The 12,828-nt window shown below is 35.7% G+C and overlaps 1 protein-coding gene across 1 annotated transcript; it reads right to left on the bottom strand.

Moving 5' to 3' along the window:
• Positions 1–10,592: 10,592 nt before the first annotated feature.
• Smp_187290 (hypothetical protein) lies at positions 10,593–10,757 on the bottom strand (the record flags this gene model as incomplete). Its single annotated transcript, XM_018792758.1, has 1 exon — positions 10,593–10,757. A coding segment is annotated over one exon (165 nt), but the record flags the coding sequence as incomplete, so codon positions are not given.
• Between the last annotated feature and the right edge of the window lie 2,071 nt (positions 10,758–12,828).

Genomic DNA, 12,828 nt, shown 5'->3' with positions numbered 1-12,828 from the left:
CAACGTTGCAGTCTGTTTGCTGTATACACCAGAATTCCTTTCTCCGACCCAAAAATGGCTACCAATGGTTCATGGTCAGCTAATAGAGTGAACTGACGTCCAAATATCTTATGAAACTTCTTTACAGCGAATATAATTGACAATGCTTCTTTATCGATCTCGTTATAGTTACGTTCTGCTGTAGTGTGATGTTTAAGAGTATTTGAATTATAGTATAAACTAGTAATCCCAAAAACAACTCAATTCAATGAAGAAGTATTAGATGAACACGAACGAATGTACTGTATTTGGAATTCAAAATCAAGCAGTCATCAATACAAAGGAGTCATTGGTTCATTCAAACACCACATGTAGTTAACGATCTAGTTGCGTGTGAAATGGCATGGCGTGAGAAATAATTGCTCCATTGCCGTAGTTCGAAGCGTCTGATGTTACTACAATGGGTAAGGATGGATCGTAGCGGGTGAGCAACAGATCCGAGACTAGTATTTTCATGATTTCCTCAAAAGTAGTTTGACAATTTGCGAACCTATTCCATTTTATATTCTTCGCCAAAAGGTTATTTAAAGGGACACGTAGGTGATGAAGGTTACGGATAAAAGCTCCATAATGACTAACTAATCCCAAAAAGGATCGTAGTGTGGATACATCTCTCGGTTTAGGCATAGTTCTCACTACCTGGGTATCCTCTGGATCTGGTCTTCTGCCATCCTTATCGGTTATAAACCTGAGGCAGCGTAACTTTTGTATGCAAAAGTTACATTTCTCTGCACGGAGCCGAAGTGCATATTCGGTTATTCGCGACAGCACCTGGTCGAGCTTCTTTTCTAAGCCTATTCTTTATATTTCCATAGTTGTTATGTCATTGAGATAAGCTGCAGCACCTGGAACATGCTATGGCATAGTATATATTACTTGGTAACATGTGGATGGGGCCGTCTTTACTCCAAGAGGTAGTCGATTATACTGGAATAAGCCCACGTGTGTTTATGGTGAGCAGATCTTTACACTCATCAGCAAGAAGAACTTGTAAATATATTTCCGACAAATCCAATATTGCAAAGAGCTTACCTCCATTTAACTTGGCACAAAGATCTTCAGGCAGGGGTAGGGGGTACTTGTGAGTTTCTAGGGCTTCATTTAGCCCGGTTCAGAAATCGGCACATAAATGGACGCTACCATTAGTCTTCTTTACTTCCACTGTCGGTGAGATTCAAACTTTCCAAAGGTTTACCGACAGCATAGTAAGAGACTTAGATTTTGTTCACGTCTATATTGATGATCTGTTAATCGCATCATCAGACGAAGATGAACATTATCAACACCTAACACTACTATTCCAGCGCCATTCGGATAATGGAATAATAGTCAAACCGGACAAGTGTGAACTTGAGAAACCGGAAATAAAATTCTTAGGTTATGTTATTAAGCAAGAGGGTATTCTACCTTGTGAGGACAAAGTGCGTGCAATAATGGAGTACACCGTACCGTCCACACTCAAGGAACTGAAGGCATTTCTCGGTTTGGTTAACTTCTACCGTCGTTTCGATTGCTCTCCCTCGAGAGTTATCTACCTGTTCACATGCTTCTATACGAGTAGATTCGGTATGCAAACCTTTGCAACAGCCTTACGAGGGACCCTTCCACTCGATTTCCCGTCACGAAAAGACCTTCAAGGTTGATCGACATGACCGCGTCGAGATCGTCAGCAATGATCGTCTCAAGCCAGCACACGTCGATGACAGTGCCTTACCTTATAAGCGAGACCCAATGCTAGACCCATCAAACCTTCTAGCGGGATCTCTCCATCTACTTCGAATCCCATGCTCAATACATCAGAGACCTCATTCTCATGTCCCAGCCAACAGCACGTGTCATCTGCACCATCTACGGATGAGACTTTAGTCTCACGTCCAGATCAGCAGACCACGTTGCCCTTGACTTCGGATGAGATTGCAGTCTCACGAGACTACCGTCTTACGTTCCGTTCGCCTACCCGTACGCTTTCGCGACTCAGCTCTCAACCAACAACGGATACGGTATAGAACTCTATCCCTATACTACATGCATGCTACACTTTTCTTTGTTTGACTTCTTTCTTTATCCTGAGCCCACGCCTCCGACCATTGCCCTGTTAATTGCTATTATTACTATTACTATTATCATTATTATTATAACCAATTATACCAATGATTGTTTTAATTTACCTGTTTGTTTAAGTGTACAAAACACACATTCTTCCGTTGTCTGTGACCTAGCACGAACTCGCGTACGCTTAGTAGTTCCGCTTTTAAACTTTGGCACGATCTCGTTATTCCTTCGGTTCCACGAGATCACCAACAAATTTATCTTATTACAACTGTCAACTGCCTTCTGGTTTTCGGCCACCCTAATACCTTGAACTCAGTCTCCCTGTAGTGATCATAGTCAATCGCGACTCTACACCAACTACAAATTCTCCAAAATTGATACGTCATATTTACATGCGGCAAACAACTTTACTAAATGAAAAAATTAGTTTACGTGCTTCATTGTGTTTCGAATGAACCAAATCTGGCGTCTAATTTGAAGATTTATCACTTATTTTTAACTAGATAACAGTCCTTTGACTGAATATTCTGTGTTGACATCATATATATTTAAGCTCTGCCCTCCGAGTTGAAGGAAGAATTATGACGCCTCATGATAAAAGACGAGATTATTCGGAAGCCACGAGGCCGATGCATCTTCTAACAACCAGAGCAACAATTTCTATAGGTACATGGGACGTCCGGACAATGTGGGTGACCGGGAGGACCACATCAGCCTTTCCCAGAGATTCCAACAGCACGTCATAATTTTGTGATCGCTCCTGATCCCATCAATTAATTTGTCAATTTCCACCTAATAACCGACGCATACTTCAGTAATACTCGCTTGGAGGTCCGACCATGTGTGGTAGATGTTCTGAAGAAATCCAAAATCAAATATTGGTGACCTTTAGATTTTCCCAACCTTCATAAACCATTTTTACGTCCATAAAGTAATGCAAAGGGGAGTTTGCTCACTCCTTTATAGGCAGGTGGAAATCTCATCGATGTTAACAAAAAATCCGTACTGAGACTTCGGGAGCAATCTATTGATAAAGGCTAATGCGACTTTGAAGATAAGGTGTTGGATTCTTTGAAGCACTTCATTTCCTACGATCAGACCAGATGCTGGTCTTGGCCAGTCCAGAAGCAAGTTTTTAGATTTAGATGGACAAAACCACATTTCAAACAATTTTCTGTGGTCTCTGAAATAGAAGTATCTTAATTTGGCAGTATCATTACCGAACGTCACTTTATCATCTCCCCAGCCTATGTTATTAAAAGTCTTCACGTAGGGAATCCGTCCCTGAAAATCTTGATGACTAAAGAGTCACCTCATGGACCATATCTATGGCGAAATTAAATAATGAATGGAAAAAAGTAGTTAGGATGCACAGAAGCCATGAATAAGGGAATTTTTAGTCATAACTAGGGTATTATACTTTCGCACTAACTATTTCACAATCAAACGTGTTTTTTAAACCTCATACTGTGATTTTGAACTACAAACAATGACTAGTTTCTTAAGTTAACATAAAATCATAGAAATGTATCAGTGTCTTAAGTTTGAACTAGTTCGTATTACGAAATTCACTAACAAAAGAATTTTCTATCACAATTATTCTTACCACCTTACAGAACTACGTCAATACTCAGATTTGTGAGGGATGCTCATGCGAATACCAAATCTTAATAGTATGTCGTAATAAAACTACCAATATTTTCTGCAATATCTGCAATCTTTAATCATTTACCTATCCATCTCTTACGCTTACATAATTTGGGTAGCTGAGTGAAGATTTAGTTTCTTCATGAAATATTTAAACTAATGAAAGAAAACATGAACACTAACAATGAACGTTATCATTGCAACTTGGTACATGTGTATTTGTATGCAGGTACATTTTTACTATAGAGTTAAGTCGAAACGCATACACAATTGTCCTAAAGTATTCATGTGTGCACCTCCAGTGATAGAAAGTTGTTTGTCTTCCTGACCGTAATCATTGACAGTTTGTCTTTGTGTGTAGATAAGTTTGTTTGTTGTGTCAATGCAAAATTAGAAAAACGAAATTTATTTTAGAAAAGATATTGGAATAGACGTTCAAATTTTTAGGGTTTTACATCAAGGATTAATTCCTCTTGAAGTAACATTGGAAACCTGGGAGTATTGAATAACTGTTGGTTACTAGTATGGGACATCTCAGCAGTCCATGAATGTTTTTTTGTGATAAAACACGAATATCCAGAAACTTCTTTCTTGTTATTAGTCAGTCAAAATGGAGAAATGGAAATTCTTCCCCGTTAATCCTGTTGTCATATATGTCAGAACAAGAGTAATTGGTTAGCAAGAATCCATCATTCATATGGCACTTACTGTATGGTAAGATACCGGTTAAGATGTAGACTGAGACTCATCACATTCTATGTCAACCTGTACAATAAAAACGACTAAGCTAGGATCTATAATTCTCAGGGTAAGTGGTTAATCACTGGGCCGTCGGGATCGGCATACAAACCATTTCAAACATTTCAATTAAAAAATATATATAACAACTAATTCCTACAGCTTTTATGGATGGAGGATATGAACATATAGGATATGATTTAGAAGCATGACTATGTAGGAGAGATTACCGATTTGTGTCTAATCAATGTAGTTTTAAAAGATTATAATATTCAAATTACTGACAAATACTAGTATCTTCGGATATATTATCCCTTCATCGAATGGAAACCGGCGGTCTATACCATTCGAAACTTGGTTATAATTTGCTCTCAATAAGACAAGTTGTGAAGATGGATCAGTGCAGAAACTGACCAGAGGCTCAATATTCTGCTCAATTTGGCCTGAATAGAAGTCTGGAATTCCAAGCTGCCTTGTTGGTGAGATGTTGGTAAAACGTGAGTATCAGACTTATCTACATGAAATGTCTGAAGAGATGCATAGTCTGTTCATTAACACTATGAATATATAGATAGATTATACCGGATCATTTTTATTTCTCTAGTATCAGTAAAAACAACTGCATAAGAGAACAATAGATGAGGGTACTATTCCAATCACTCACTCCTACTAATTAGATATCTATTTAGAGGTGATGATTAAAGTAACAAAACACTTTACAAATGAGTTTAATCACAACGTCAGTGTTTAAAACAGTTTAATCTGGCACCATGTGAAATGTCGAAACGAAAACAGGCAGGGGGGGGCAAGATTATGAGTCTAATAAGAATATTTGAGAAAAAACAGAATGGTTTAATACTACTGGGATATTGAATATTTTTGTTTATTCTATGAGAATAGATGCACAAGCAAATGTATTGTGTTACTTTACAAGTTTTAATCAAGTGGTCAAGCAGCTGGTAATGCTGTGTTGCTTTGTTATATAACTAATTAGATATATTCAAGAAAATAAGATCTTCCGTGTCATCGGAGTTCACAGTTCATTATGAGAAGGGTTGGACACAAAAGTAGTTGTCGGAGCATCCAGTCTGATAGAAAAAAGTGATAAACGTCAGAAGTTGTCCAAGAAATTAATAAAAAAGTTTTTACTAATAAGAAACATATTTATATATTTTTAACCAAATATAGTTAATATACATACGATTGCAAAGCTACTCACGTGTACTCCATACACAAAAAGCTTCGCAACTTACCTCATCTGGTTACCTGAATTTAGAAAGTTATTTGATTGACTGCTGAGTGCAAATGTAAGTTTTATTGAATAAAACTAAAGAGCATTAAACGAAGAAAAGTTTTTTTGATGAAACCATTAACTTAAGCTGTACATCCGTATTTACAGTTATTGTAGACTGTTGTGATTAATATGTAGACACAATAGCTACAACGACGATTACTCACAAAAGAACATAAATCTCGATTATTTGACCTTCTGATAAATCAGGATTTAGTGCTGTCGCACAGATAAGGGTGAGGAAATTTTCCTTATGGATCGTCATGGCTATGTCACCAAACTATCCTCAATATTATCGGACGCTGTCGAATTCTCTAGAGAAACCATTCAGAAGATAAGACTGAGAAAACTGAACAGATGTTAACTAAAATCCTAGGAGCGATGAGTTTGTTATCAGTTGTGACCTCGATGAACATCTAAGACCACCGGGTCTCGCTATATCGAGACTATACGGACCACCAAAAGTTCATTAAAAGAATGTCCCCCTACTTCCTATAATTGACATGAATTACTCACCATATCATTTGATGGATAAATGGTTAGTTTAAACTTTACAACCCGTCAGAAATCACGTCAACAAGCACAACTCTCTTGATTTATTTGATTTTGTTGACTCAATTAGAAATATCGATGTGAATGATAGAAAAGTGATCTCGTTGAATGTCACTTCTCTCTCTGCAAATGTTCCATTCACAGAAGCTATATGTTTTTTACGCGACTATATTGAAAATAACAAGTTTGATATTTTTATCCCAAAATATTATCTAGCAGAGCTAATTCTACGATGTACTCTAAATGTGCAATTCAGATTTAATAATGATTTCTGTAGACAAACTGATGTAGTTGCAATGCGTTCACCACTAAGCCCCTTTATGGCTGATTGTTTCATGGCCAATCTGGAAAATACGGCACTTCGACCAATAATTGGGATATTTCATTTATATAAAGGATATAAGGATGATACTTTCATTATTTGTGAAGAAGATATCGACCTCAATGAAATTTTGAATCGATTCAACAATTGTCATCACTCAATTCTATTCACATTGAAAGGAAAGGCGAACGAGGAATTCCATTTTCTTGATGTCTTGTTGAAAAGATTAGATGGATCTTTACAGATCTATATATAAAAAACCGAACTGGAATGGTCAGTATACAAGTTTCTACAGTTGAGTCCCATTGAGTAGAAAAAGTGAATTAATTCACTCTTAATCTTCGAGAACTAGGCGAATATGTTCTAATGAAACAATAGATGATGAACTACTTCAACCTCGACAGATACTCATCAGAAATGATTATCCACCTGGATTTATCGATGGGGACTTAACACAACTACCACATCCTAAAAACGCACTGACAGTTTAAGAAACATTTTTTACGAATATCATATTTAATGGAGATGCGGCCGCCGAAATTATGAAGTAAACGGATTTCAAAATCTCTTGATAAAACCTTTTATTCAGTTAAGCTTAGAATTGTCTTTTAAAACTGGCCTACTATTCACGGATGTGTTAAGGATAAACTTTCGCTTTGGGTCACATCGATGTGCATCTATAAATTTACTTGCTCCTGTGGAGCTGGTCACATTTGTCGTACGGAGCGATCACTTTCCAAACGCATCTCAGAACTTTACACGGTGTGATTTTTAAAAGGAGAATTCAGAACAATCAACAGTTCAAAACAGGAACACCTGACCAACTCTGGACAAGTCACTGCAGAGGAGTCTTCCTTCAAAATAATCTAAACAATCAAAGGAACTGGACAGAAGGCAGGTCGAATCAAAAACTTATGCACGGCTGAGGTGTTGGTGATCCATTAATGCCAGCCCGAACACTGTGTGCAGAAACGATACGTCTAACCTGTCATCTTCGCTTGGATCTAACTCCCTTCTACAGTGCGTTTTAGTCTTGTTTATTGATTATTGTTTCCTAATTTTAAACCGTAACCAGTTATTATTGTAGTGTCGGTTGCTATGTTAATCCCACATAGCTAATTCTACCTTCCGGACAAACAAATCTATTCATTCTTCTTAAATCACATTTTGACCTTGTCAATCATTCACTTATCAATTTTGACTCTTTGTATGAGCGTATGTATGCTAATTACTTATCTTATTCATTACATGTCTGTAGCTTATTTTTGTGTGACTATAAATATTGATTCACGCTTGATTAAATTAAGTTGGCTCGCACGCCTTCTCCAGTGCGCGTTATTTCGTTTCGCTCTCTTCACTTCGCTTTCTTCTCTTCGTCCCTCTGATTGTTTGTCCAGATAGATGAGTGTACAAAATATAAGTACTTGAAATTCATTCTCGTATTTGACACTTAACTCCGTGATTCAGTAACGCTATTTGAGTCGATTATTTTATACGAGGATCGACGATATGTATATTTCAATAACAATCACTCATACGATCGACCTGGAGTCAGATATAAGGCCACTAAATTCTTATTCTTCAACAATTTTTATGTTTACTATTCAGTTATTATTATGACCTTTATGTTTTTTGTTTCTCTTCATATCTATCAAGTGAACAATTATCTCCCATAATTGTGACCCATAAATTATTTTCATTCTCCTATTCTTCTCTAAGCCCTGATTATTACACAATCGCATTTTATCCAATGACACAATGGGTTACTTCAATAACTTTAATTTATAAAATAAAGTGGTTAGTTAAAAATGCATATACTTGTTTCACATCATTTTATACCTCGAATAGGATATGTGTAATTCGCCTTTTTACACCTGGTCCAATTCACTGAAATTAAAAGTCAATCCATGCAACTTAGAAAGCTTTCACTGACACTATTTGGTCCACTGATCAATTGTGGCGACATATAGCTTGAGTTTTTACTAGATATAGACCGACCTAACTCTTAGATGCTAAGTGAATTAAAGTAAAGTCTTTATATCTTTTGATAGTTGCTTTCAGTCCCAACGTGATTGACAGATAAGATGCAGATAATTTGGGCCTATATTTGTCTCTAGAATTTGGTGGATGATGGTTTTTGAAGTGGTTGTATAAAAAACTTAAAGTTTGTCTTGCTTCGTCTTATTACAAAAATGTCATTTATTTGTTCACTGTACTCAGTGATGTCGACAAGTGACATATAAAAATGTGGAAATAAAATAATCACTCCCTTTCTGTTCACAAAGCTGTTAGTTGGTTTACAAATTAACTCAACTCTAAATGAACATTTCAGAGGAAAATATATTACTTAGAACTCTCAGTAACATGGTTTTGACTGTGTGAATAAACAAAACCTAATTAATTATCCCTAATGATTTACAATGTATCGCACTACACGGATTACCAGTTAAATCCCAACTATAGTATATTTCTATACAAACAGACAAATACCAGACTAACTTAAGAGTATTATTAATTGATCGCTGACATTTGAAAACACTAGAGTTATGTTATTCACTTCAACATTAGAATTGTAGTAGCACCGTCGCACTCATCCCTAAACATACTTTTAAATGCCTATCAATTGTAAGTCTCCAGTTTGTAATCTGATTTGCAGTGCTTTGGAATATCCCGTTCATGATATTTTGACTGAATTTAGGTCAGATTTAGCATATTTCCATACTGTGAGGATAGTCATTATATCACAAGTTTATATGAAATAGAATATGGCTGGCAGTGGGATGAAATTACATCCAGCTAACTAGTATCAGGTGTAATAAAACACACGTTCTGGACTTAAGCGCTATCAAAATTCATTGATTCTATCTTCAGTTTTATTTGTATGCCTCAGGATTGATTGAGAATATTCCACACTCTTCCTTCAATTGTACTTCTGTGTTCTATTCGGATTTAATTCGCCATTGAGATTCACTTAAAATAAGCTTATTCAATATATTACTTATTTGGTCATTTTACCTCGCATCATAAATAGGTGTTAGAATTCCGACGTAGTGGACCTAGGTATATATGTGATTAGTTGGAAAGTACATCGCTCTAGGAGTCAAATATTTGGCACGAGGTATTTCTGTAGACTTTTGTTCGCAATGTGTTAATGATAAAATTTAATAAAATATACCAGTTATTCGATTATAGCTTAAATATCTATGAAGTTTGCATTAGCAGACAAATTAACTTCGAACTTCCACTTCTTCATATCCAACCATAAGGTGCATCTCACAGAAAAAGCGATTGTTATGAACTGACGCCAGCTTTCATCAAGTAGAGAGAAAAAGTGGATCCCTTTCTTACCTGGCCAAGAAAATGAGAATTTTAGAAGATACCTAATGGAGTGCGTTCAATCTAAAGAAATTACATGTTATCGAGAACGTATATCCGTTGAGACTTCAACAGAGGAGCATTGAAAATATCCAAAGTTAGTCAACTGATAACATAGGAGAAACGTGCAAAACCTGTAGTTCAATGGTGAGATACACAACCATGATCTTAGTAAGTATTTTGTTGGATGACTAAGTAGAATATTTTCCTCTGCCATCCTGCGAACAACCTATAAAATCTTCAAACTAATGTACTTTTGTGGTAAGTTACTGTTTTACCAATTCAATGTAGAACCAGTTAGATCGGCTTCTTATCTAAGAAGTTTATTCGTTATGTTCTACAGCATCTACCAACCTAAGTATAAAGACAATGCAGGAAAGTGATAACAAAGATTAACATAGAAAACTTTTCAGACAATCATTAATTCAGGCTAGGAACAATGACTGGTTATGCTTTCAGTGATGTTAAAGCTGGGAAGGACTTCATACCAATGAAATTCAAATAGATAGGAAGTCTTTCTAGATTTAAATAATCTACATATTATCACCAGTCAAAAATAAATTACCTGTACATCAATTAACTGTTTGGATTGAAAAATTCCGTCAGACCATCGAGTATTTTGGAATTATCATCTGGATGAAGTATACTTGAGGTACTAAAAGTATTAAATGATTGTTTATTTGGAACATCTAAGCAACGATCCAAAGTCGGTTTTCGTGTAGGAGGTTTACGTGCACGATTCTGTGTAGATACAAATGCACCAATGTAAGAATCATAATGATAATGTGTTTTTCATAGTTAAATTCGTGTAACACCGTTATTGTTAGATAAATCTTCCAAAATCAAATGAGCTCTAGATGTATTCACAAGAAAAATTATAAATGTCCAGGGATAACAAGCCCTGTGTGAGGAACAAAACACAGTATAGACTCTACTTCTAGAGTTATCTTAGAGAAACAGACCATTGTTTATTTACAACTAACCATAACCATCGAAGTAAAATCTTAACTATCCCGCTTAGTATATGTGATAATGTTTCCACTGTGGTCGTAACTTTACTTCAAGCAAAGACTAGAAAAACTTGGGCTCATGAGAAAAGGTCTGTGTAAAAATGGATCCTTTCTCAAATCAGTCGATAGTAAATTCAGTTAGAAACTGGTTTTCAATGTAGTGAATAAATAACCCCTGAGGTGGACTATTCTGAATTCATTTTAGTTCGTAGTTTATTATTAGCTGATTACAACTGTATTTGTACTAAAGTATAACATCGCATGTCCAAACACGTATCAAAGAATTTTAGACTGAGAGGAGCAATCGCTCTAAAAAGTTCAGTAGTTCGACATTTAATTGATGCCGGGAATACAATTGACATTCTTCAATTTCCTGAAATTAGAAGCAGAAAAAATAACACAGCTTCTCTTGGGTTTGCCGAAGCAGTAGCAGTTAAAAACCACCAAATCTCACTTCAGTGTTCAGAAAGAGACAGTAGTCAATTTTATCATTCACTTGGTAAATTCACGATTTTGAATAAAATCACCTGAAATTATTATTATTATTATTATTATTATTATTATTATGTTTATTTCGTTATGCAATCTTTGCAAAAATAATTGCTATTTCATGTACGCTAAAATCATCCTTTCATTCATTCTTTTCACACACCCGATTTTCGAAACTTATCAAAACACTAAGACTTATTCGTTATACCGTAAACTATCTTATGAATTTCAAATTTAAGACAATCGTTATCCAATTACTCTATCTTCTCGTGATCTGAAACTTATGTACCTCTTCAAATTTTGTAAAATTATCACACAATCCATCTTATCAGTCTGCGGACTCTGAATAGTTACTCCCTTATCTTATGTGTTTTCTAATTCGATCTTCAAATGAAATTATACTCACGTTTCTACTTATGTATGGTTATCACTGATAATCTTTATTATTCCAACTCTTTCCGTTACTTATGTCTTTTACTCTATATTACGTCATACCTCAATGCTACACTTCAGTACTAATACGGTTGTAAGCAGCTGATGAGAAACCATGAAATAGGATGAATTCACTTGTTGTTTTGGCTTTATTAAAATTTGTAAAAGAAACCAACTGAAGGAAATAAATGACTTAAATTGAGTTTCACTCGATTCCTCCCTTTAATAAATATAGACCAAATAAAGGACAAGGATTTTCACAGATGAAGATTGGTCACTGATTTGTTATGGGTAATTTGGGCTTTTTCATTAATGGAACACTGTTTTCCAGTATAAATGTAAAGACGGTTTAGTTTAAAAGAGGTAAGAAGCTTTTTGAAAGTCAACAATAATGAAGTCAATATATATATATATATATCCATGGTCACATCTGAATAAATTTCCTACTGAAGGGCGACATTGTACAAGAGTCAGTAGAAAGAGATTATTTTATCTAGTTTCCTTGTTGCATTGTTAAGTATAAGAAAATAATTCTAACTGCCAGCTATTTGTAAACATTATACTTCATGAATCACTATTAAATAGCAAAACACATTGGACGAAAATTGATTCTTATCAGAGTGGAATTTGTGGAGATTGTAGTAATTTTAATGGTTGAATTCATGAGTTGATCTAAGATAGACCACCATTGAAAACCTGGAAGCACTGGATGAACGTTTCGTCCTAGTATGGGAATCCTCAGTAGTGGAGTCCAATCCGTGTCAAGCGGAGACATTTATCCGCTTCAGCGGTCTAGAAGTTGAGCGTTTGCACGCGACACTGGGAGTCCTGAGTTTGAGTCCCATAGGTATAAACGTGGATGCGCACTTCTGCAGAGTCCC

The sequence above is a fragment of the Schistosoma mansoni genome, assembly GCF_000237925.1.
Source record: "Schistosoma mansoni, WGS project CABG00000000 data, supercontig 0129, strain Puerto Rico, whole genome shotgun sequence".
NCBI lineage: Eukaryota > Metazoa > Platyhelminthes > Trematoda > Strigeidida > Schistosomatidae > Schistosoma > Schistosoma mansoni.
This window is presented reverse-complemented; position numbering and strand designations above follow the sequence as displayed.